This window comes from Apus apus, chromosome 23 (assembly GCF_020740795.1).
Source record: "Apus apus isolate bApuApu2 chromosome 23, bApuApu2.pri.cur, whole genome shotgun sequence".
NCBI lineage: Eukaryota > Metazoa > Chordata > Aves > Apodiformes > Apodidae > Apus > Apus apus.
In genome coordinates this window covers 5,126,890-5,152,913 of record NC_067304.1, presented here as the reverse complement: position 1 = coordinate 5,152,913, position 26,024 = coordinate 5,126,890, and the positions used below count along the sequence as shown (strand labels likewise).

Sequence of the window (26,024 nt, the reverse complement as noted above, 5' to 3'; positions counted from 1 at the left end):
CTCAGAGGCTCTGCAATGCTCAGCGTCTGGCATGCCGAGGTCCAGCTGGGACCAGCACAAGGTCCTCTCTGCCTGCACAAGGAAAAGCAAAAGAATCAGCAAGGAGAGGAGCAGCGATGAGGAAGAGGAGGCCGATGAGAGGAAGGCTGAGAGGTGCAGACCTGCCGGTCTCCCTTACCTTGAGCCCCAGGCACGATGGCCAGGAGCAAAGCAGAGCCGCCCAGGAGGTGGAGGGTGAAGGTGAGCACCATGCTCTGCTCCCTGCACAGACTGCAGCTCCCGGGGGCTGCAGGAAGATATGGGCCCCCCAGTTCCCCCTGCCCACCCCTGCATGCAGAAGGAGCCACAGGTGTGGGATTTCCCGGGGCCACAGAACAGGAACCTCTGAGCTTCCCAGCACAGAACAGGCACAGCCACCACCCCCGGGAGGCTGCAGGTCCCACACGCTGCTTCTGCTGCTAGTTTTGGCAGGGGAGGATGGGCCCCTGGGACCCACGGGCATCTGTGAAGGAAGGGTGGGTGCAGACATCGAGGTGCTGCTAGCCAAACTGTGCCCAGGGTGCAGACTATCCTCAGTGAAGATAAGTGTCCCGGGCTGTGCCCCAAGTCCCCAGGCAGTGACAGCAGCTCTTCTCACAAACCAGCTGGAGGGGCACAGCTCACCTGCCCAGGTACAGGAAAGGCAGAGCAGGGCATTCCCTCCTCCCAACCCCAGCTGCTCCTAGGACTCATCCAACCTGGTGTCATCTCTGTCACTGGCTGGAAGAACAAAAATCCACCAAGAGAACTTTGTGATGTAAGACCCAGCACAGCAACCCCAGCTCCCCACCTCCCATGGCAGAGGATGTTCTCTGAGCCTAAAACAAGCAGCAAGACACACATCCCTCAAGTCTTTTTATCCCTTTTATTGACAGAGAGCTTCCAATATTTACATACCCAACATTTTTACTTCAGAATTGTACTCAATTTTGTTTACACACAGATTATAGAGCAAAATTATGCACAAGTCAGTTACAAACACAGCAGATAAACCCTCTTCAGTAGTACGTGTTGGTGCTCACACCCACAGCTGTCTGAGCATTCTCAGCTGCTTCCATTTGGTTGCTGGGAGATCATTTCCAGCTGATCCCCAAATCAGGGGTTAAATCATTTGGAAAAACCATCCTGAGCTATGCAGCAAGAACAACTGTGTGGGGATTAAAATAACAAAATAGAACACAACACTAAGCTATGAGGCTTTGTATCTGTGTTTTTTTTCACATGGCTTATGGTAAGAGACACATAAAAATAACCAACAGTCTGGAAGTGCTTGTTCTGCAAGACTGGCTTCCAAAAACAGCACCTTGTGGTGCCCCAGTGACAACTCAGCAGGACAGGGCCCTACTGGGAAGGGAGAACTTTGTGGCTCTATTTGGAACCTGACTAACTTGTTGATGCAAATAGCTCCGTGTGGTTTTCCCTCTAATTAGATGCATGTTCCTGTTAACAGGAAAGCACTGGCAAAACCAAAGAAGCAAAAAGTACATAGCAGACACATTTCAAATGCTTCCCATTCCCAGCTGTGCCCCGTGAGGAGTTCGGAGGGGTCATTTACCTCAGATTCAGACAAAACCCTGAACCTCAAAGTCTTGCGTTACCAACAGCTATGGGTCCCAGTGCCTCAAGCTGGATTCAGGCAGTAGCTGAATACAAGTTTAAATCCTGTCCCTGTTTTGTTCCCCTTTTAAGTAGGACTCCCAGGAAGCCTCCAAATCTTTATGTTGTTTGACAAGACAGCACGTAGCTCTTTAGCTTATTCAATGATCACTTAGTGAGGCCAGTTAAAACGAGGAAACACCACCAACACCTACCAGCCAAACAAATCAAGGAGACTTTGGCCAGTGTCTTTGGTTTAGACAAGGCAGGGGAGGTCCCATCACCTGAGCTGTCCTCATGGCACCAGCAAAGCCTGGGCAGGGCTGGGGACAGCACACTGCCTCACCCACCTCTGCCCACCCTCACAAACTGTCCTCACAATCAGGGCATCTTAGACAGGTTGAAAACAAAGAGCACCAAAAACATGGGGTTTGCATCCTGTTCCCCACAGAGGAGTAAATTAAGGCTTTGGCTTGACTTGAATCAACTTTGGGTGCAGCCACCTGCCAGCCCTGCTGCAAGTGGGGCAGGAGGCCAAAATACCTGCTTTTCCTCCCCAGCATCACCCCAGCAGCCCTAGGGCTGAGCTGGCCCCTCAGCAGACCCACAGTGGGAGCCAGTGTGGTTGGGGTGCACAGCACCCCAAAAAAGCTTTTTCAGTGCAAATTCAGAGTAATTCCCTGCATCAGAGTGGCCCCAGGCAGGCAGCACTGGAGCAGAAAGTGCCAGGGCAGAGGCCTTCAGCTGAAGGCTAAAACTCATTTCAGTACACACAGGAAGAGTCAGCACACTAATTCTTTCAATTAAGGCATTTACATTTTTTTCTCTCTGGTGGAATTACTGATCTTTAAGGGTTGCTCTTTGCACAACAGTTCAGACTTGCTTTGAAGTATCAGCTACAACTGCACTTTTATCTGACAGTTCCAATGTGTTCAGTACCCACAGATAAATACTTGACTTATACATCCTATTGGTATCAAACCATTTTTTCCAAGTATGTATCACTCAAGTGAAGACACTCACCATTGATTCACTCAGCAATGACAGCACATTTCACCTCAGGACACCTAAGAAAGCCGTGAATCCTGATCAGGCACAAGATAACATTAGTGAGGCTGAAAACCAAATGAGTGGAGGTACCCACAGTGCCGGAGTTTCTTGAGTCTATTGTAGCGTGAAGGTCTTTGGAATTACTGGGATGTAAGGTGGGGATAAATGCTCTTGGTTTCTGAGCAGCATCCTCACCTGGGTGGCTGAGAGCCTCCCATCCAGCCCATCCCATCGCATCCCAGCTCATCCCCAGGCAGGAGCTGCTGTGTCCAACACAAGGTGCAGCAGCCCCAGCCCCAGGGGTCAGGGCTGCACAGGGAGTGTCCAAGTTTCTCATCCAAGGTTGATTCATTGTGGATTCAAGACCAGTTTCACAAGAGGGAAAAGCAGAGCGCTGGGATCAGCGTGAACAAGTCCAACACGTCCACAGGTGCCTCCTCACTGTGCCTGTTCCCTAATCTAGATGTTCATAACCAGCATTGCCAGAAGACGGGGTAAGATTCCTACAGGAAACAAAAAGCTTCAGTCTTCACTCCAAACATACTCAACTATCCTTTTCCTCCCTGGTTCCTGTTACCTTCGCCCCACTTTTCACAGCATAATCTTGTCTCAATGTCTGACAACAGACTGTAGTGAACGGCCTCTAAGCTTATTTCAAGCAGAACACACAGGAGACAGTAACATGAAGTAGGTAGGAGTGTGGTACAGGGGTGCAGGAATAGGTTTTACTTACCAATAATGATCATGTTTGCTCGACCTGGAAAGGAAGTGAGCCAAGAGGTGAAACTCAGCACAGTGATTCATCACCCTACTCAACATGGAGCATCTCAGATCAGAGCCAATGCCCATGGAAGACAATTCAAGCAACAGACAGAACAGGACCCCCACACAGCCCAACTCCACACACATTTATCTGGTAAAACACAGATGTATTTACTAGGATACATTTCCATGAGCCCATAAGATGATGCCACCACCTAGTCATGCTCTCTTGGCACTAGATTTTAACTGAGGCTGTTTCAGGAAGCAACAAAGGTTTTACTGCTTAGGAGAATTATCTGATTAGAGGATTCACAGAGGAAGGAAAGAATAGGTATTCTGAAGGCAGAGAAGAAACAACAAGACAGAGCCAGGAGATAGTCACCTCTGCACTCAGGAGCAGGCTTGTTCCAACCTTCCCAGTGTCGATCTCCAGCAACACACTGAAGAAAGGCATCTCCATCAAGGGTGAACCCATCCTTGCATTTATAAGCTACCACGGAGCCGTGGACAAAGTGTTTTCCCTTCGTGCCGTTGTGCATCCCATTGTCAACCGTGGGGGGCTCTCCACAGAGCTGTCCTACAGGAGGAACATCAGCAAGAGGGAATCACTACCTCTCCTAACAAAAAGGTGAAGAAGTCTAAGGGGAAAAGGAGGCCCAGCCAAACACCACACACCCAGCAGCAACTGAAAACACTCTGAGCTTTCATGCTTGGCACTGGGTCTCAGTTACTGCCCAGTAGCCACAACTCCAGGACCTCGCTCCATGAAATAAGCCACAGAAGTGCCTCATCAGGCTAGAAGAAACATTTCAGCCATTTCTAGCTTCACATTACACTATACACTGACTTCCTAACAGCTGACTTCTTCATTATATCAAAGAGTAGAGCAGAGTTCTAACTTCCATTTATTTTCATCTTTCCCTCGTAACCTTTCCTCCTGTGACTTGTTTTTATTTTGTTGTTGTTTTTTTCCTTCTATCACTTCCCCTCTTCCCTCTCTCCTTCCACTTTGTGAGCATAATTTATGCATTGTAGGAGAATGTTGAGCCTAAGGCCTCACAGCAGCAGTTAGTATTGTGATAATGAATGTTGATTGAATTAAGAAGCACAAGTAAGAGCAGCTCAAGCCCACGACCAAGGCAGCCCCAACTATTCTCTTACTTTCACAGTGTGGAAATCCTGTATCCCAATCAACCCCATTTCCTGAGACCACACACTTGGCAGAGGATGATCCCTTTAATTGATACCTGAAGAAAGAGAAGTTTAGTACCTTCCAAAAGACAGCCCAGGCAGGATTCTTCCCCTGCCTCCCCACCCCTGCATGCAGGCAAGTGATTAACCAGAAATTGTCCCTGCTATGAAATGGGATCTGGCCCCACCAGAGCCCCTAAATAAGGGCAGTAATAAGATCCAAATGGAAACAGGTCACTACAGTACCAAGCACACACGTGTTGCCACATGCTCATCTGCCTGGAGACAAAATAGATGGTTTCACTGGAGACTTGCACTGGGAAACCAGGGAGGGAGGGAAGGAGGGAGGATGCTACTGCCTGTGACTCCCAAGTCGGTCCCTTTTAAGCAGTGATCCACTCACCCAGGGTAACAGGAGAATCTCACAACTGTCTCAAACAGGAAATTGTCTGCAGTCACATCCCCATTGTCTATCATGGGAGGGGGACATTGCTGACCTGCAGGGAGAGAAAGCAGCATGGGAATTACCTCAAACCCAGGGATGGGCAGGACCCGAATTTCAGAGTGACATCCCAAGCGTGCACAGATCACTCCAACAGTCAGGAGAGGAACAGGGATACTCACGCCTGCAGAAGCCTGGGTCTGCAGACCAAGTTCTGTCACTCAGACAAGTGACAACTGAGGACTTATCGAGGGCTGCAGCATAACCCGGCTTGCACCGATACTGCAGCTTCGTTCCAGCAGGGGAGCTGTCACCCACAGCCCCCTCACCCTCAGCAAAAGGGAAGACCGGGGCAGGGCCACAACCTAACGGTGGGAGACAAAAAGTTTAGCTACAAAAGAGCAGCCAGAGAGCCTGCACTAACAGCACTGAACAACCTGTTTGAATATCTGGGATACACTCTGCATCCAACCCCTTCAGCAAACAGCAGTACCTGCCACCTTCTGCTTAGCTGGGGAAAAGATGGAGACTGGGAAGCATCTCTGCCTCAGAGATGCTCCTTCACTGGCTCCAGCCCAACCTGCAGGACCCACTAAGCCCAGAAGCCAAACATCCCCAACGGGTCTGGAAGCTGCTGGAGTGAGCCCATCAGGTGGAGAAGGCAGATTTGTCTCTCCATTTGCAGCTCACAAATAAATAGCTTCAGGTCTAAAAACGTAACAGGCCGGTGCTGCCATGCCAAGGATGTGGGCCAGGAGGCTCTGTGAGGACATGGCTATGAGTGCACAAGGTTCGGAAGCTGATCTGCACAGCAGCTCTTAGGTCTGCTTCAGTGCCATTGCTCAAGGAAATAAATCTGTTTGTACTCACTTGGGACACACGTTGGCAGAGGTGGCTTCCAGTTACTGTCTGCATCACAAGTAACTAGGCTGCTGCCATTCAGGAAGTGACCAGGATTACACTCAAAGGTCACTGTATTTTTATACGTGTGCTCAGTGCCAAAGCCAGATAATCTTCTCCCGTTTTTCACTTCCGGATTTTTACATCTGACCACTGGAATCAAAGATAAGGTAATAAGAACTTTTGCTACAGGAAGGAAAACCCCTGCAGTGATATCAGAGGCAACACACAAGAAGCTTGCAAAAGGAACTGCCACCCTTTCCCCCCCAGAGAGGCAGATCCCCAGTGGAGTGCAAGTGCTCTGTGAAATGTCATTAAGAAACTGCACACACAAGAGCTTCATCTGGAGGAAGCCCTGGGCGTGGGCAGGGAGAGGGATGTTTTCTGTGGGATGAAGAATCCATTTCAACCAAGCCCTGCCTCTGACCACCACTCAGGAGATCACTGCATTAAGCTTCCTGGAAATCCTTTTCAACTTGAATCAACGTTCTCATGTTTGGCAGCCACCAGGAAAGTAGAGACTGGGAGAGGGATGAGAAAAAAAGTCAAAAGAATAAGGAGAGAAAACATTTACCTTTGCATTCGGGGACCTCACCATTCCACACTCCCTCGAGCTTATCATTTGCTGTACAGTGAATTGTGTCATGTCCAATAAGAGCATAACCTCTGTCACAGCTGTAGGTTGCAGCCATGCCAAAGGTGAAGTCTCTGTTCCCATCGATGAGCTGCCCATTCTTGATGACAGGAGGTGGCAAACAGGGAATAACTGCATGAGAAAGCAACAGCAAGAAAATGCAAGAACTTTTGCATCAACTATGAAAATGAGGTCTAGCTCTTAAAATGAAAAACCAACCCAGCCCTAAAATAATCATCTCAACTGAAGTCTTGAATGTGTCTTTAAATTCTGAATGTTTTCAGGTTGTTTTTCTTATGAATAAATGGTAAAATGGCGAAACAGTATCTATTGTCCAAAGGGAGACACTACAGAAGAGACTTTCTGGAGACAATAATCATGGTCTCACCAAGCAGTTTGGGATCCTTACCTGCCAGTGGTGGCATTTCCTCCCTTCATTGTGCCAAAGAGGACTAGGCCAGAATACCTTTTATAGCAGCAACCACCTGAGCTGTCAGGCCCATCTCACAGGATGCTATAAAGCCTAATACCACCAACAAAGCTCTTAGAATTTACTTCCCTTTTGAAAACTGAGATTCTGGAAGTGCAGTCCTGTCTGAGGGCAACCCAGTCTGAGTTAAATGCAGCTCTTGATAAACAATCCAGGATAGAAAACACAACCTGAGTGAGGCAGGGTCTGCACCAGGCTGGCAGAGACCCAAGGGCTGGGCAATACCAACAGCCCTGGGAGCTGCTTTTCTCACAGATCAGGTTCCACAGCTGTGCCAGCATCCACCCATCCTCTCAAGTATTTCATTTTCATTCCCAGCTCCAGCAAGAGTGCTTGTTTAGGGGAGAGGTCAGTCTCATTGAAGGCTAATATAATTTGCATTAGGTGCTAAAACCAAAGCATCTACCTGCCACTCCCCAAACTACCAGAGAGTTTGTAATAGCTTTGAGGAAGAGATGTACACAAAACATTGAAGATCTGCTTACTGTCACAGTGTGGAATCTTATCCCAATAAACTTCATTGCCAACAAGTTTACAATACGCAGATGATTCCCCAACTAATCGGTACCTAAGAAAAAAAAGGTTGAATCTCTGAAAAAAAAAAAAAAAACCACCAAAAAACAAACAACAAAAAAACCCAACAAACTCATGAATTTCAGAACATTGTATGGTTTCTATCATGCTCTGGAGGAGCTGAATCCTAGGGGAAAACCAGCTAGGACCTCCTATAAAATACAATTTTCTCAATGCCTGAAGAAACACAAGATATGATGCAGTTAGATGAAACAGCAGTTGCTGTGGGTGGACACAAGCTCACAGGAGCAGGACAGCATCCCCACCCTAAGCCTATGCAGCCCCATGCTGTGCTGGTGAATCCAAAGAGGAACTTCCTGAGCAGAGCTGGGTGTCCCTGAAACACCTGGACTGCTCTCTTTCCTTCCTGCCATCCCCAGGACACCACAGCCCTCTTTTCCTGAGACCCATTAGCTAAGACATGGACAACTGGACCCATTCCACAACAGCAAGCACTGCATCACTGTGAAGCTCCAACAGAAAAGGAACAAAATAATTTGCAAAGCAGCCAAAAAGCAATCTGCAAAGACTGTGTTCTCATGCCCATATCATCTGTTTTACAGCAAGAGAAGGAGAGACCCTGACTCCCCATGACTCCCAGCCCCAAACACCTCCCACCGTGCTGGTGCTTGCCAGGGAAACAGCCCCAAGACATGAAAAGCCCCTGAGTCTCCCATGGGTGCTGTCTCCCAGCATCAGCTCCATCAAGGCTGCAGGAGCCAACACTCACCCCAGGTTACAGGTGAAGTTTATTGTCGCCCCTAACAGCAGGTCAGTCGTGTAGTGAAAGTTGCCATTTGTGAAGTCAGGTGGACCACATGACTTTCCTGGAACGGCAAGTGATCAGAATTAGCTTTGTTTCATCACATGATGCTGAAACACAGGTGACAACGCTATTCAGTGTCATTACAGACTAATTGACCATTTATCAGGAACATAACTTCCCTCAAAAGCAAGTACCTGCACTTTCAGAAAAGATACAAGATCCACATTAACTTCTAAGGCACTGAAAGTTAAAACAAATAAGCAAATAAAAGCACAAAGAAAGCTAATGACAAATTAAAAAAAACAAGGTTTATGTGCTCTGAGAAAGGAAACTGATAACCAGCCCAGTGGGCTCAGGGCAAAGGTCTTGGTCCATAAGGGAACAGTATGAAAGAGAAGGGGATGGGGAAGAAGCTGCTGATGACCCCAGGACAGGTGCATGGACATGGGGACAAGAGACAGTCACAGCCCCTTCCACCACACCTTATTCCTGCCCGAATTTATCAGAGCATTTACACTGTATCACCAGAACATAAAGTAATTAAGAAGGACAGAGTTCACTTCGCAGAGATGAACGTTTCTAAGCACAAAGGGCAGCCCCGGGGGGGCACAGCGGGAGCACTTGTTCTCAACTGGCCTCAAAACAGGGACAGAGAAGTGTCCTGAGCTGGGCTGCAGGGTCCAGGGTGCAACCGGGAACGCGTTACCGCCTCCTCCCCATCCCCATCCCCAGAAGCCCGAGAGGGGGGAACCCACCTATACAGAAGTCGGGGTTCTCCGACCAGCTGGAGTTGTCCAGGCAGGTGATGAAGCGGAACTTGCCGCTGGCCAGGGTGTACCCCGGGCGGCACCGGTACATCAGCCGGGTCCCCACGGGGTAGGAATCCTCCAGGGGCGTGGAGGGCTCCGCGAACTGAAACCTCTCCGGCTTCGGGCAGTCACCTGCGGGCAGGAGGGTGATAGTGGGAAGGGGCAGCTTTTACCCTTCCCCACGCGGCCCCATCCCCGCGGAGCCCCATCTCCGAGGAGCCCCATCCCCGCGGAGCCCCATCCCCTCTCCCCCGTGCCCCCGCTCACCCCAGGCGCCGGGCAGGACCAGCAGCAGGGCACAGAGCCAGAGCAGGGCCATGGCAGCTCCCGGCTCCGCGCAGCACCGCGCAGCCCCGAGCACGGCGGCTCGGCCCTTTCCGGGGCGGGCGGGAGCTGGGATGTCCTTGGACTTTCGTCACCGTTGCAGCACGACTAAGGTTGGTTTGTTTGTTCCGGTTGTTGAAGGAACCGGAGGCTTCAGCTCCGCCGGGCCCCGCGGGGCTGCGACCGTGTCCCCCGGGGAGGCTCCCACGGCCGCTCCCTCCTCGGTCGGGTGGGAAATGATGCTGTTTAAACCACGGAGAAACAGCAAAATCCCGGCGGCTGGCGCTAGGATCGGGAATCCTGCCCGGATTTCTCCTGGCTGCGCGGGGCTGAGCGCTCCCGCTGTCCCGGGAAGGCTTTTTCCAGCCGAGACCCACCGGGGGCGTAAACTGCAGGATTTATCCTAAGCAAGTCTGTCATCCCACGGCCCTGCCAGGTCTTGGTCGGTCCACCCCAGCTCCCTACCCTTGGTCCTCAGCTCAAGGGCGGCCTGAGGCCACCTCGGGCTCTGTGTGATCTCTCGGACCTTGGAGGCCGATTTGTCCTCCTGCCGCTCCCGGTTTACACCGTGTCTGCACCTGCTCGTCCTTCCACATCTCCCTCTGCGCCAGCAGGGTGAGGTTTGGGCTGTGCCGGGGGTCCCGCTTGGCTACTCTTGGCACCCCCGGCACAGCCCCCGCTGCCTGCAGCCCGTGTTGGAAGGGATGATCAAAAGGGGCAGTGAGGGCGCTCAGGGGCCGATGCTTCTCTCAGAGCCGTCTCTGGGCTGCACTGTCAGCACCAGCCCCCAGCCCCGCGCTGCCTCCCGGCTCCACAACAAACACAACAGCAGAGGCAGGAAAACAGCTCAGCCCCTTGCTGTCCTGCCCGTGGCACCGCCGGCCGCTCGCCAGGACGCCAGTAAATTCCACCTCTCTGCAAACGCTACTGAAAGGCAATTTTTCCAGCGGCGCAACCTCAGCCCCGTCACCGCAGTTCCCAGGAAAGGGCGGACACGCGGCTCGTCAGCAGCAATTTAGGGAGCAGCAGCAATTAGCTGAGCAGCTGATTACATCCGGCAAAGAATGAGACTACAAAACCATTTGAAGCGCTCCGTGAGAAGCTTGATTAGTAAATCAGCAAAATAAAAATCAGTAAATAAGAAAAATAAACCCCCAACCTTACTAGTGTGGCCCTTTTCATATTCCCTTTATTTACACAAGACTTACTATAAATACTGTCATTTTCACACTAGTAAATGAACCTCAGTAACAAAGTAGTTTAAACAAATACAAGTCAATCTGGCAAGAGTATGCAAAGACAGTGTTTACTATGAAATTATTTTCCTAGTGGAAAGAAACGTTAATTGATTTTTTTAAAGTTTCACTTTAAGATCTGCAAAAAAAGTCTGGGTTGAGTGGGGCTTTTTTTCACATTAAAACAAACAAAAAAGTAGCCATTAAACCAATATGGGGCTGAACTTGAAGTGTGTTGGATTTTCCGGCCTCTTTACAAAGGAATTCTTGATTGTGAAGCCAGACACTTGACTCCAGGTTGCCTTATTGCACTTGTACCTCCAGCCCCGACACGTCGGGACTCTGCAGCCGCTCTCCCTCCTGTCCGACTCACTCCGTGCCCCGTGGGACGCTCCAGCCCTCGGCACTGATCCTGCAACAGGGAAAGGAGCAGATCCCTGGGGCTGAGCGCTGCTCAGGCAGCCCCCAGGCTTGGGGAGGAGCGACCTTTGCAGCCTCTGGTTTGTGGCCCTCGGCCCCCCGGCCGCAGTGACCCCAAGGACACTTTGGGTGTCCCCGCGCAGGTCCCTACCCTCGGGGCTGGCACAGATGTTTGTGGGTGGGCGCAGCGCAGCCGGGGCAGACGTGGCAGCCGGGGGTGCTCTGGGGGACGAGGTGAGCCAGGGTCCCCTCCCCGGCCAGGGGACACACGGGGCAGCGCGTCACGTCGCTATGGACCAGGGAGAGGTGCAGCCGGTCGGCGCAGGGCGGGCAGATGGGACCCTGGGGTCTGTGGGGAGAGCCAGGGGTGAGCCCCAACGGGCTGATCTCGGGAGCTGCTCCTTGCCAAGCCTCACCGCCCAGGCTCCGACACCCCCAAAACCGGTTTCATTAAGAGTTTCAGAGATATTAACATTTTTAAAGTCAAACAGCAATTCACAAGTGCAGAACTGAAGCAGCTCCTCCAGGGTTAGGGCTGATGACAAGGAACTGCAAATAAATGACTGGTAAAAAGAAGTACTTGCAAAAGCCGAGGCAGGTGGATGCACTCCCCAAACCATGTTTATTTTAACTAAATACTTATTTGATTTTTGCTCTGTCAGTAGTGACCCTGTTAAGGAGGCTTTATGGCCTTGAGAGAGCACAAGACTTGCATGGGCAGGTTAAAAAAATAAATAATAAACTGAGCACAGAACATCCCCTTGTCACTGCTCTGCCCAGAACAAACCAACCATGACCAGAGCAGGAGAAGGCCCTGGGCAGTTGCAGACCCTGGGTGCACATCGAGGTAGCAGGAGCTGCACTCACCCCCGCTCCCGCCGGCAGCGCCCGCCCCGCCGCTCCCCGGGCACTGCAGGGCGGCTTTGGACCAGGTGGGCACGGAGCCAGTCCTCACAGATGGGGCAGATATGATGGTTGCTGCAGAGAAGCACCATTGAGGACACGTTGAGTCTCTCTGGGGAGACTCAAAACCCACCCATTAAGCTGAGCACCTCCAGCTTCCCTGGTACTGAGGAACCGTCCCCAGCAGGACGAAGCCTTGCCTCAGGCTGCAGTGGGGCACTAACTCTACCACAACCCCCCTCACTTTGCTAAAATGTAGGAGGTGTTTTGATGCCTCTTCTAAACTGCTCATAAATCCATACTCTATAGCCAGACCTGCAGATCCCACCCATGCTCCAGCTCAGCATTCCTCTCCCAGAGCAGCAGGGAAGCAGGGAGGGCAGCTCAGTCCCTGCATGCTGAGGGCTGGGGGAAGCAGCTGGGCATGGCAGCCCACACTGCAACTGCCAGAGAGCAGCACAAGGAAGGAAACAGGAGAAGACGTGTGGGTGCTGGATGCCCTTGGAGAGCACTGAAAGAACAAGGCAGAAAAATTGCCCAGAGTGCCTTTGCTTTAGGGGGGGGAAACTCAGTGAGATCAGGGGGTTAGAAATAATTAAATGCTGTTATACTCAGCACAGTATAAAGACAGGAAAGAGGTGGGAATAAACAAGGAGGTGGGGAATACTCTTATTTTCTACTTGAACAAATACAGCTCTACTCTGAAATTATTTTTATTCAAGCCCACCACAGCATCTGTGTATTTTCAAGCAGAAGACAGACCTTTCCTGGTCCATGGGCAGCTCTGCCTCCCTCCTCTCTGGAACAGCTTCTGCTGCACCATCAGCCCTCAACACATCCACAGCTTTGGCAGGAGAGCTGAACGTGAGACAGAGACAACAGTCTGAACCCACCTAAAGGTACAGCATTCTGAGAAACACCCGTGCCCAACCCAACTGCTTATTTCTAAATTGCAAATACTTTCTGCTGCTAAATCCAGACAAAGGAGCCAAAGGAATTCAAACTGCAAGACCTGCTCTATCCTTGTATAGATTCTTCCCCCCCTGCTCATTTTCCCTGTTTTGTTTTCCATGGATGGGTGCAAGGGGAGCAGGAGCAAGTGCCCAGCTGTGGTACCTGGTGCCTGCAGGACTCCAGCTCTCCCCATCACTGATGGTGGGGATGGAGAAGGTGCAGGGGGTGCCGGGCCGGGCGCGCAGCCAGTCCTGGCAGGTGGCACAGCTGGGGCGTGGGGGCTCAGCATGGGGGGCTAGGGCAGCATGCAGCCCCTCTTCACAGCTGGGACACACATGGCAACTCGTGGTGTGGCTGTGGATGAGAGAGACAGGGGGAATCCCTCCTGCTGAGTCCCGAGAACAGCCACCAACACCAACCCTCCCGTGAAGCCACCATTGCCTCTTGGGCGGGCAGCGCGTTCACGGCTCAGGTGTTGGCATTTTAGAGCCAAAGCCTCAAAAAGACCTGCTGTGTGGTGTGGTCAGGCACGGCAAGGTTTGCAACTGAAAATAACACCTCTGAGATCTCGGGGTACAGCTGGAAGAGTGGTGAAAGCTTTGGGCAGATGAACAAGGAAACCTACCAGAAATAGTCACGCCACGGCACAGGCAGCTTCTCAGCACCCACTGCCTGTGGGTGCGCTGGGGGGTCCTTCCCCTCCTTGTGCTTTTGTAAATCAGTATCATAAGAGCTGAAGAGACAGAAAGGAGAAAAGTCATAGAATAAAAAGCAACTCAGCAACATGGAATAATAGTACTACTCATACAAATACACACTAAAGTAATTACTAACACTCCAAGCTTGAAAGGAAACAGCCAGTGATCCTTAGGGAAAGTTATGATTGATGAGGGGCAGCTTAGGCTCACTTACTGCTTTTTATTGTCTTTCCATCTCATGATGATCCCAGCTAGAATTCCAAGGGCTACTGGGGGAACTAGCAAACAAGCAAACACATTTGAAAAATAAACAGCAAACCTGATATGTAATTAAAGCAAATTCTGCAGTTTGGTAAAAGACTGGCAGCAAAACCCTCTGCTTGGGCTGCCTGTCACCACCCAGGGGCTCCCTCACAGCCAGAATCTTGCAGACCCCTTCCTGAGTTTCTGAACAACTTGGGGTTAGAAAAGTATATTTTAAATTTAAAACTACTTACCAATGACACTAGGGATGAGGATACTTGCTAGAGAAGAAAATAAAGAGATTGATGTGAAAAAAAAAAAAAAATAAAGCAAATGATAACTAAACAAGGAAGTGCCTTATCTACACCTGTTATTCAAACCCAGATAACCTTAACACTTCTGAGAAGACAAAAGGCTATAAAACCATCTGTCATTAATGACTACACACCTCATTATGCTCTTCTTGAGTCCCCCACCTCACCTCTCTCCACTCACCTGGCTGAGGTCTGTAGCTCCAGGCTACCTTCACCCTCAGCCATGTCCAAGTACAGCCCAGATAAATCAGTGGTTTCTACTGAGATGCTTGGCTGCTCCCAGGGAGATTCAAGCATCCAAAGTCCTGCCTGGGGTGATGCCAGCTAAGGAGTCACTCAGCTGGCAGCAGGGGGAAAAGGGGATTAAACCAGGGAGCAAGCCTGTGCAAACACCTTAGGAACCGGAAAAAGGACCCACCAAAAGAAATGAAGGCAGCAGAAATGAAAACCAAGAGCTCGAGGAGTCACAGGCACCCAGGTGGTGCAGTTCCAGCAGTTAAAAGGACCCTGAGGCAGAGCCTCTCCTCAGCTCTCACCTAGCCAGTAAGGATTCTCTGCTGTCTTTGCTCCCGAGGGCTCTGTTTGGTTGGTGGCTGCTGCAGTGCTGACTACAGAGAGAACAAATAAACGAAAACCAGTCAAAAAATTATACTTTATGTAGCATGGACAGGTTACTTGTGCATCTGTGGCTACACCAGTGAGAGCTGTGGGACAGTCACACAGGGGCCACTTGGTGACAGCACAAGCCTTAGGGATGGAGGAAAGTCTGCTGTTCCACTTGGCTGCATTGTCCAGGTGTTGTTGGACATTAGATATAAATCCACTCCAAGGTCTAACCCACCAGCTTTGCAGTTACTGATGCACTTCACACACCATGTATTGAAATTCTGACTGTTCCTCTTGAAGGGAACAAAGTGAGGCTGTGTACAATGGTGCTCACAGGGCTCTCCAGCAGAGCCTGGTGCCTTACAAAGCCCAGGACCTGCCAGCCATCACTGCTGGAGGCAGATGATGCTCCCCTGGAAACAACCCTACAGAAATGCCTGTGCAGACTGGGGTGCCTCCCTTTCTGAGAGATGGGAATTAGGATTAATTAACTACACAGCAAGAAAATCTACTCAAGAACAGGATGATTCCCCAGCAGTGCTCACCCTTGCACTCGGGAGGAGACCCACTCCAGATGCCATCGACCCCGTTCTCTGTTGTACAGTGAAGAGTTTCATTTCCCACAAGCTGGAGCCCTGGGTCACACGTGTACATCACCACAGAGCTGTACATGAACTCTGTATCATTGCCATTGTGCTTCCCATTGGGAATGGCTGGAGGTGGAGGACAAGAAATAGCTGGGGGAGAAAAACAGAAGAGTTCAGGAGGTGGTGCCTGGGATACTGGTTCTCAATTGGGATATTCCAGATGAGCACTGGACAACCTCACTTACCCTGGCAAGCTGGAAGGGAACTCCAGGCAACTTGCCCTCCCCTTAAGGAACACCAGACGAGAGCTGATGCCCCCATTAATGTGTACCTGCAGGGGGAAAAGGCACATCCCCACATCAGTCTGTTGTCACCAACTAAGAATTTGTCACCCCAGAGGGACACCGAGGTCTCAGCAGGCAGAGCCCCTCACACTCCAGTGACTCTGGCCAGGGGACTGGGATGCAGTGGGCAGCTGGCTTCACACTCACCCACGGTCACAAACTACATCTGCTCTTGCACCAAATAGATGATTATTTGCAATGACTTTGCCATGTTCTGGATTTGCTGGAATACCACAAGACTTCCCTAAAAAAAAAGAAGAGTAGTACTATCCTTAGGACAACACAAGGATAGAAGAATAACAACCCAGACACACTTTTTGTAACAGTACAGCAACGACAAACCAGGCAGCTGATGGTTTTTATGCTAAATGTCATGAAAAAAATGCTGAGTGGGGACACTCACTGTGACAGAGCTCGGGAATGTCTGACCACTTTAAATTGTCAAGACAGGTGCTGGTGGGGAGCTGGTCCGTGGTGTTCTCATAGCCAGGGCGACAAACGTAGTTCACCGTGGTGCCAACGGCGTAAAAATTCTGCGTTTCATCTTTTTGTGATATTCTGGCAAAACTCACACGTAGTGGGCTGGGACAGCTCCCTAGGGACAGGGGAGACAACCAAAGTGTACAGTTACAGAGCAAAAATAATAATATTTTGCATTCAGCTGTGTACAAACATAAATCCAAGTGGTAATGGACAAACCTCCCTAAGAATATCATAGAATGGTTTGGGTTGAAAGGGACCTTAAATATCATATAGTCCCAATCCCCTGCATGGGCAGGGACACCTCCCACCAGCCCAGGTTGCTCCAAGCCCCATCCAACCTGCCCTTCAACACCTCCAGGGATGGGGCAGCCACAGCTTCCCTGGGCAAGCTGAGGAATGGATACCACACAGGGATACCACAAATATGATAAGAAAGTATTTGGTAATTTGTGTAGTTCAAAACTATTCCTAGTTAACTATTTAAGGGAAAAATATTATAAGTGCTAAAATTTGCCCTCTTTCAATTGTTCACAAGCACAGTTCTTGCCTCCTCTGCCAATTCCACTGGAGGAGCAACTGAGGTGGGGCAGTGCAGCCAGCTCTGGCTGCAGAGGTTTGCAAACCCCCAGTGCCAAACCTTCCCCTCGTTACGTGGCCAGCACCTCCCCTTACAGCTCTGCCCCTCAGCCCTGCGCTTCCCCAGCCTATTGAGCTATTATTAACACACAAGCACCAGCACACGCCTCCAATAGACGAAGAAAAGTTACAGCAAGTGATTTTTGAACTCGATCCTGTGTCACTTCAGATGAGGAAGCTCTTGAAACAGTATTGCTAAAGCAGTAAATGTTCTCGCAAGCAGCGTGTGTCTCCAAGCGATACGTTACAGGAAACGTGAAACACTTACGACCACAGAACTCCGGGAGGTTGGACCACTGGGAGTTGGCAAGGCACTGCGTGGTGTCCGACAGCAAAGGGCGTTTAACAAAACCTTCCAGGCATCTGTACGTGACTTTGGAGCCGACACTGAAGCTTCCCCGAAGTTTGGTGTCGTCTGGGGGCTCCGCGTGGCTTATGTTGGGCAAGGGCCCACAGTCACCTGCAGCAAAGCACACCCGGGTTTCGTGGGGCTTCTACTAAAGCTCTGTGAGCAGGGACAGCCCAGAAGCACATGTAGGGTCTGCAGGAGAGAGTGGTACATGCACCCACCACATGCACACACCGTGGAGCACATGGAGCACCCACAGGGAGCACAGACATGGAGCACACATGCATGGAGCACATGGAGCACACACACAGACATGGAGCTCATGGAGCACACAGGTGAATATGAAGCACATACATGAATACAGAGCACGAAAATGCATGGAGCACACAGAGCACACGCGCACAGAGCAGGCACACGGAGCACACAGACACAGGAGCACACTCACGGACACAGAACACACCCACAGAGAGCACAAGAAGCCCACCCCCAGGGTAACGGGGCTCCCCGCACACCCCACGCCTCCCTCACCCCATCCCTCCCCGTGGGCTCACCCCACGCCGTGGGCAGCAGCAGCAGCAGCAGCAGCGCGGGCAGGAGCGGGCGGCAGCGCCCAGAGCCCATCGTGTCCTCGGGGCGGCTGGAGCCGGGCGGGCAGGGCACGGGCAGCGGGGCGGGCAGGGGGCACCGCCCGGGGCGGGCAGCCGGGGGTCCCTGCCCTCCGCCCCAGCCCCCGCAGGGCGGGGAGCGCCGGGGCCGGTCAGGAGCACGCGTGGGAGCCAGCGCCGCGCCCCAGCCCCGCAGCCCGGCCGCCTCCCGGCTCCAACCCCCCCATCCCAGCTCCGGGAATGCTCCCGAGGAAAGTCTGATCTGCGGCGAGGAGTCGGGGAGCGCTCCCCGCGTCCTGCTCCGAGAGGAGCGCTGGGCAGCCAGAGCAACGCAGCGGAGCTGTCGGGGCAGCCTCTGCCTCAGCCTCCGCTTTCGCGGCACCTTCCAGCGAGGACACACCTCCCCGAAGCTGTCAATTCCCAAAGGAGAAAAGCAAAAGAGAAAAAGAAAAATAGGGGGAAAAAAAAAGGAAACAAACAACAACAAACCAACACCAAAACCAAACAAACAAGTCCAAAAGCCAAACAAAGGCAGCGCTCTTTGAAAAAATCAGCCCCACTTCGAAGCTGCTGATTGAGCTGCTTCTGTTAACGACTGTGCACAGAACAGCGCAGTGGGGAGACCAGCACTTCCTCTGTAACTCTCTCTGACACAAAATTCTTGGAACAGGACACTGTGCTGGCCGCAGGGGCTCAGGGATATCCCTGAGCCCCCCCCCACCCCGAGGAAAGGGCAGCCAGCAGCAGCCTGCCTGTCCCTTCCTGCCCCCCTCTGTCTGCCCGTGTTATCCAGGAAACCGAGATGTGTCCGCTGAGAAGCCCAAAGTGATTTTTTCATTTTTTGTTTTCCGTATTTCCCTTTCCAACACAATTTAAGCTCCAGGTTTATGTAACAAAAGCATTTGCAATGAGACCAAGAGGTGTTTTCTGAAGGGGGGAGTCAAGCAGCCTGGATAACATCTTCCTTTAAACTACTTACTTGCAAACACATTGAAAAAATTACCCAGAGATGTCCCGTTTTACAGGTCACCTGCGGTCTGGCTCGGGGTGTAACGCACAAGGAAGTTGCTAACAGAGAAAAAAAAATACTTTTTAAATGCTGGGGAATTCTCTGGTAATCGCTTGCAGCAGTGACCTCAGCGAGGGACAGCGAGAAGATGAGAAGTGTTTGGCAAACACTCCTTGTCACGTCGGGGCTGCTCGGGAGCGGCTCGGCTCGTGCTGCAGCAGAGGAGCCAAGGGCTGAGGTTTCAGCTGGTGAAACCCCCTTCTAACCGAGGCCAGACTAACCCGTCATCCCGAACTGCTTCCCTCCCTGCGCCAGGCAGGACACATCGGTACCTGCATGAGCACCGGGCTCCGAACAGCACGTCCCAGTAACCGCGGAAGCCCCGAGACCCCGCGGGCAGGAGCTGCCCCGGCAGCTGAGCCCTGCGATAGCAGCTCCGCCGGGGCTGCCAGGGCCTCTGGCTTTATCTTGCCCTGACATCCCTTCCCCGAGCGGCAGAAATCAGGCCGGGCAGATGGCAAGGGCAGAGGCGAGAGCACGAACCGGGGGAGCCCGACCCGCCCTGCCCCGAGCACCAGCACCAGCCTGAGCACCAGCACCAGCCTGAGCACCAGCACCAGCACCAGCCTGAGCACCAGCACCAGCACCGGCCTGAGCAGCAGCCCCAGCCTGAGCAGCAGCAGCACCAGCACCAGCCTGACCAGCAGCACCAGCCTCCCAGCACAACCAGCCGGCACAACCAGGGCTGGAGCTGCCGGAGCTGCTCTTGGCTTTCCACACAAACCCTGCCCACTCCCACGCTCTCCTGCTGTCCCCGTGCAGGGCAGCAGCCCGGGACGTCACCCACAGATCCCGAAGCCTTTTTGGGACTGACTCCCTGGGCTTGCCTGCACTGAAGGGGGAGCAGCTGCAGGGGGGCTGCTCGGGACCCCCAGGGCCACCCAGGAGTAAGGGAGGTGTGAATCCCTCCAGCTTTCTTTTTCAGACCACTCCCTAGAAATACATTCCCAAGCATTACTGCATGGATTTTCTTTCCTTTCCAACAAACTTACCCAAGAGGCCCTTTAGAGAATAAATAGGAAACAGTGCTGATAAAGAACTGACTAAACAGCAAATCTGAACATTACTGAGGTCTCTGTCATAGCTGATACCTGCCTGAAAAGAACATAGAATACAAAAAAGGAACAGCAGGTGACTGAACTGAGAGGCTGTCCTTTAGAAACAACCACCATTTATTAATAAACAGAAATAAAACCCCGGAAAGGCACCTAAGTACAGACCACCGAGTATTCTGTATGGGACAAAGGTGGTAAGCAGCCAACAGCATAAATCTGACATTCCCAGTTGCTCTGTTGCAGCCTTTTCCAGCCTATCCTGTGAGTCTGTGTATTTACAGTGATGTTATGGCACCAGGTCAGTGTTGCCAGCAAGCCAGGAAACGTATGGGGTGGAAACACAGAGTCATGCGTGTTGTGACATAACTGAGCTCCACCAGAAATTCTGCAGATGGCCTGAGGAGCTCCTGAGAAACCACAGCTTCCCACCCCCAGCCTGGAGAAAGGCTGGCTGGATCAGTAGGGAATGGTAACTGGCTTCAGGATGTTAGGAGGCAAATCCTGAAAGAGAGAAAAAACTCAGCTGGGAGGAGCTGTGGGAAACAGCCAACTCTTTCCTAAGTAATATTCAATCAATTTCTTGGAATATTAAAACATCTCACAATTACAATAATACATTTAGGGCACAGTCCCAGCTGTCAGCCTGGTGAGGCTGGAACAAACCCTGCCTTTGAGTAACGATGCAGCAATGGGGAAAATCCTTCCTGGCCCCACTGCACCTGCGTGGGGCCATTGTGGGCATTTGTGTGACAGCCACAGGCTGTGCAGGTTCACACACCAAGTCCACCATGACAGGGGTGCCAGGTTTTCCGGGTTTGACCCAAAAGATGCAGCTCAGGGACGGGCAAGTTCAGCTTGACCCTGACACTAGAGAAATGCTTTTCAGCCCATCTCCAGCTGGGCAGCCTGACTCTGCCGGGGGAGTTTTGGTTTTGGCACTTCCAGGCTTATAATTCCCACTCAGACACCATCTCCAACCCTGTTGACACTAACCCTTTTCATGGGTAAAATAATCCTTTGCAACGGATGGGGAATCTCTTGTAGCAGCACTTCTGCCACGTCCTGCTGCTCCTGGCTGCCCATGACCTCTCTGGGGTGAAACAAGGTTGGTGTTAGTGCTTTGCCTCTCACTGCTGCACCAAGGACAGAAGCCTCAGCACTCTTAAGGCTATGGAGTATAAAGCTCTCTTGCTTTTTAAAATGGTTGGGGGAAAGGGGGCTAAACAAAATCTCTAACAACACAAGGGCAAGGAAACAACTCATAAATGAATATACATTTCATACAAAGCAAAGTTTTTTTAAGAGGAGGAGGTCAGTGTTGTCAACCCTTAGCTTTGAACCAGATGCCCAACCAGAGAAAAAATTTAGTTTTACAGAGAAAACTTGAAGAAGAAAAGAACATGACCAAAAAATAATAATTAAAAAAAAAAAAAAATCACTCACTTCCACAAAATGATGCAACTTTAGACCGTTTTAAGTTGTCAAAGCAGCCAGCTTGGGGGAGGATGCCAGAGATCCCCATGTACTTTGGAAAACACATGGATCCTTGGCTGGTCCCAGAAGAATAGTAGGTTTGGGTTTTGTACAAAGGTACAACAAACCTGAACGCTGGGGCAGCACAGCCCCACGGCACTGCAGAGAAACATGGGGGAAAAATTAGAACTCCAGATGTAGGACTGGGAACAACCAGAGAGCCCCAGGTCCCCTGAGCTGTGAATGAGCCTCCAGGCCTGACCTGTTTTCCTGGAGAAAGAAGAAGAATGGGAGAAGGAGATGGTATTTTGGAGTGACTTTTTATAAAGGCTGAGCTTCATTTCCCACTTGGAAGCTTTCTTAGGTGGCTGGATGCCATTTCCAAGGGAACCTGACAGGAAAGAAAATCACAGTGTGAAAGTCATCAAACGGCTTTTTTTTGTTTTGTTTTGTCCACAGAAATGTGATAAAAGGAGAAAATTCAGTCAGGAAACATGGGACTTCATGTGGAATCATTTCAACTCACCCTGGGGAGGAGGACTCCTTCCCATTCCTCTTGCTGCAGGTTTGCCAGGTGTGCTTCTCTCTAGGGCAGGAAGGGCGAGCGTTGCTGGAAGTGCTGCCCCCTCCTTGCACAGCCTCTTCATTCCTCACTCCCCCCAGCAGCCCTCCATTTTTTCCTCTTTAAAACTGCAGTATGATTTACACCAGCCATGCCCTGTGCTAACCAATCACGATCTTTTAAGCTGGTGCAAACCAAAGGCTGAACTTGTAACAAACACTAAGCTCAGGTGAAGCCACCTTTGCATTCTGGCGCAGCTCCACTCCAGGCTCCGCTGTTTCTGTCCATACTTGTACAACGGATGCTCCCATTCCCAACCAGCTGGAAGCCAGAGGCACAGCTGTAAGTCACTGTTGAGTTATATGGAAATTTTTCTACACCTTCTCCATCATGCTTTCCATTGGTAATTCGAGGAGGTGAAGAGCAGGTAATTACTGCAGGAAAGAAGATGGACACAAGTACTGCTAAAAGCTTCAGTGGTCATGAAAATGGTACTTAGGAGTTCACCAAAGATAATAAACTTTCTGGACAGTTGAAGGAGGGTAACGAGCACTGCCTTCTGTCTCCATCCCCTCTTTTCTTTCTGTTGACACATCTTTTTCCCCCCTCACTCTAAGGGTCACAGAAATAAACAGGCAAATTGCCAAGCTCTGGCTTGTGATTCCTTGAAATCCCACCCCACCACCTCACTGCTGCCTGCAGTCATGAGAAAATATGTTGGTCTTGTGGGAACCAAACTGCTGAAATACCATGTCAGCAGTGAAGTGGGTATTTTTCAGCTGCAGGGTGGGTGACAGATCTGTCACATAATATCAACAAAACCAATGTCTGGGGATGGGGTCAGGCTAGACATTTGGGAGCAGGATCTACTGAAGTGAAGTCAAAAGTGAGTTTGGATTAATCTTACATTCACAAGTTGGAAGTTTACTCCATTCGACATTGTTTCCTTTAAGCTGGCACTGGATGAAATCTCTCCCATCTAATTTGTACCTAAGTGAAAATACACAGAAAAAGTTGTGTAACTGTCCAGAAAGTGAGAACACTTCCCACCCCCCCGGCACAGGCATGATCAGGACTGTAGCCAAGGCAGTTTTAAAGCAAGCAGAGAGGCAGCTACATGCTAGTTAACAGGAGAGCTCCTTTGCCTTGCTCCCTGCCAGGATCCTCCTTTTCCAATCTCTGAATTTTGTCCTCCAGTTCAAAAAAATTTGTAATCTGGATGTGATCAATAGTATCTGATCTTGTTTAGATGGATAACATTATCCCTCCACCCTGATGTGTGTTGCTGAAGATGAACTGAACCCCAGAAGGGTGGGATATGCTGTCATTTCCTCAATGTCCCTCCTAAGGGACTATCTGGAGAAAAAAGACACTGTCACATCTGAAGCAGCTGCAGAGACTGACAGAACAAGCCAGATGATGCCAGCGAGCTCCTGCCAGGGAGGGAGGAATACTGACTGGTGCCTTAAGAGCTTAACTTTGCAGGTCAGGCTGCTGCATGTGTGCCCTGATGGAAAGCAGGCAGAAAGAGTGAGTCAGCTCAGAGCCTGATGGAAACTGTGCTTCATTGCAGCTGCCTAACTCAACATCACTGAATTTTTAACATTCAGATATAACCCCTTTTTATTCAGTATGTCTCAACCGTATCTCAAATCAAAATATTTTAAGTAACCTGTTTTGAAGTCTATAGTTACAAAGTGATGGCAGAACCAGCCCTGTAGGTATAGATATCCTGGGGTTGTGACATTTCCTCTGGATGACACTGAAAGGAAAAGGCAGCTCCAGACTCAGACCCCAGGCCCTCCCCTCCAGCTGTGCCCTCCCAGCCCAGAGCTGTAATTCAAGTGGGAAACTCAGCCCCACACTCTGCCCTGGGAGCAACACCACAGCAGTCCAGTCTGTGCCCAATAGCTCATTGCACTGGACTGGGTTATATTCCCAGGCTGGTGCCTGAGCACCAGTGTGGCAGAGCTCAGGCACTGCCCACCACTCACCCATCTTCACAGGAGACCTTCGCCCGTGCCCCAAACAGCAGGTCTGTGAGTGGGACCACCCGGCCCCCCCGCAGAGCCCCCGGCTCCCCGCAGGACCTCCCTGTGGGAAACCAGCCCTGTGTTAGTGGTGACAAGGTGAGAGAGAAAGAAAGGAGGCTACCTAAGGGACAGAGGCTTGTACCCAAGGTCTTGAAGTGTCCCATTTCACAGAGTCAGAGCCCAGCTGGCAGCAGCCAGTCAGCTGTGGGTGCAGGTCCCTGAGAGCATCTTGCAGGAGGACTATTTGCAGAGGTATTTCCACCTCAGTAGATTGGCAGTCAGTTACTCAGCTGTGAAAGATGTGTCACTGCCACACCATCAGTCTTAACATAATATGGCTTTTATCAGGAAATACACATTTTGAAGTTTAATGCCAGAATTGCAAACTGGCACTTCTGTGCACGTGCCGTGTCCAGATGTGAACGGATTTACTAAGATGAAAATCAAAATAGATCATGTTCATGTCAGCGGGGAAAATAATGAGAAAAAACAATGCTGCTGAGGGGCACTGGTGTTGTTCAGTCCTAAGTACTCATGCAAGGAATATCCACCTAATTCTGTGCTGAGCATGTAGCTGCTGGGATGACAACGACGCAGCTGCATTTCAGCACGTGGGTTGGGAGCAGCTGCCTGAGCTGCCCACAGCTCCACAGCGGGTGTTTGACAAGGGGAGCTGAGATACTCACTCCTGCACAGCTCAGCAGCTTCCGACCACGCCAGGTTTTCCAGGCAGGTGCTGGTGGGGGAACTCTCCGAGGTGTTCTCGTAGCCGGGGCGGCAGACGTAGCTCACGTTGGTCCCAACGGGAAAGAAATTAATGATCTCATCGGCCTTGGACAGGGCAGCAAAGCGCAGCCTGGTCGGGGCACGGCAGCTCCCTGGCAGTCAAGGAAAGTGGACCTGAAGGAGCCGCGGCTGGAGCCAGCGGAGCAAACCTGGGCACCACGGCAGCGCTGCGGCCGCCCGCCCTGGGGCGGCTGCGGGGTTCCCGCGGGTTAGTCCTGCTTCCCACCGCGCTGCTGCTCCGCTGGATGCACCGTTTGCAAAGCCCAGAGGAAGATGCATCAGCTGCTCAGGCACAGGGCCGGCAGGAGCTCGGGAGTCCCCAGCTGCTCCGTGGGCAGCGCCCTGCACCCCGCGCTCCCCGGCTCCAGCACAGCCCGCGCAGCAGGACCCGTCCTGCCCCGCCTCTGCGGAGCAGCAGCCGAGGGAAGCGGGGCTGGGGGGGCTGGTGCCAGGGCAGAGCAGCCACCCTCGGGGGCGGGAAGGCGAAGCCGAGCGAGGGGCAGGCAGGGAGGGGGTATTTACGGCCACAGGGCTCGGGCAGCTTCGACCAGCGGGCGCCGGGCAGGCACTGCACCGTGTCCGACCTCCCGGGGATTTTGATGGCGCCCTGGATGCAGGTGTAAGTCACCCTGGATCCGACGGGGAAGCTGCTGGTGTGCTCGTCACTGGATGGCCTGGAGTAGTTCATGTGAGGTGGGGGTCCACAGTCACCTGCAGCAGGAGAAGACCTCCTGAAGAGAGAACCCCCTCTCCTGGCCCCTCCCGTGCCCCAGCCAGCATCCCGGGAGGGCAGGGGGGCTGGCCCAGGCTTCCCAAACTCTGGGCAAAGGCACCAAGCAGGGCTGCATCCATGGAACCATCCACGGGAGCACCAAGCAATGGGTCTCCAGGCCTGGAGGTGATAGCATCACCCACCCCAGCCCCTGGGCAGCAAGGTGGGACCTGGACAGGTCTCACTGGTCCTCCCCACACATCCCATATCCCTGTACTCACCACAAGCCACAGGCATGGCCAGGAACCCCAGCAGGGCCATTAGCAGTGTGGGGTGGGCAGACTCCCATGCACCAGCAGGTGTCCTGCAGCTCAGGGTGCC

The 26,024-nt window shown here is 51.7% G+C and overlaps 1 protein-coding gene across 1 annotated transcript in view; it reads right to left on the bottom strand.

Annotated features, from left to right (window-relative positions):
* The window catches only part of LOC127393846 (CUB and sushi domain-containing protein 1-like), a 71,439-nt gene extending 53,023 nt beyond the window's left edge, over positions 1-18,416 (bottom strand). The window contains 27 exon segments of the mRNA XM_051639332.1: positions 179-286; positions 3,419-3,442; positions 3,830-4,024; positions 4,609-4,694; positions 5,042-5,135; positions 5,263-5,445; positions 5,951-6,133; positions 6,555-6,746; positions 7,590-7,672; positions 8,408-8,504; positions 9,199-9,384; positions 9,520-9,661; positions 9,722-9,818; positions 11,383-11,580; positions 12,099-12,209; positions 12,897-12,992; positions 13,251-13,442; positions 13,714-13,821; positions 14,001-14,064; positions 14,284-14,310; positions 14,880-14,951; positions 15,495-15,686; positions 15,782-15,867; positions 16,028-16,124; positions 16,284-16,475; positions 17,268-17,459; positions 17,900-18,416. Of these exon segments, the coding sequence (XP_051495292.1) occupies positions 179-286; positions 3,419-3,442; positions 3,830-4,024; positions 4,609-4,694; positions 5,042-5,135; positions 5,263-5,445; positions 5,951-6,133; positions 6,555-6,746; positions 7,590-7,672; positions 8,408-8,504; positions 9,199-9,384; positions 9,520-9,661; positions 9,722-9,818; positions 11,383-11,580; positions 12,099-12,209; positions 12,897-12,992; positions 13,251-13,442; positions 13,714-13,821; positions 14,001-14,064; positions 14,284-14,310; positions 14,880-14,951; positions 15,495-15,686; positions 15,782-15,867; positions 16,028-16,124; positions 16,284-16,475; positions 17,268-17,459; positions 17,900-17,969 (3,367 nt within the window). The 5' untranslated portion in view covers positions 17,970-18,416.
* Positions 18,417-26,024: the final 7,608 nt, after the last annotated feature.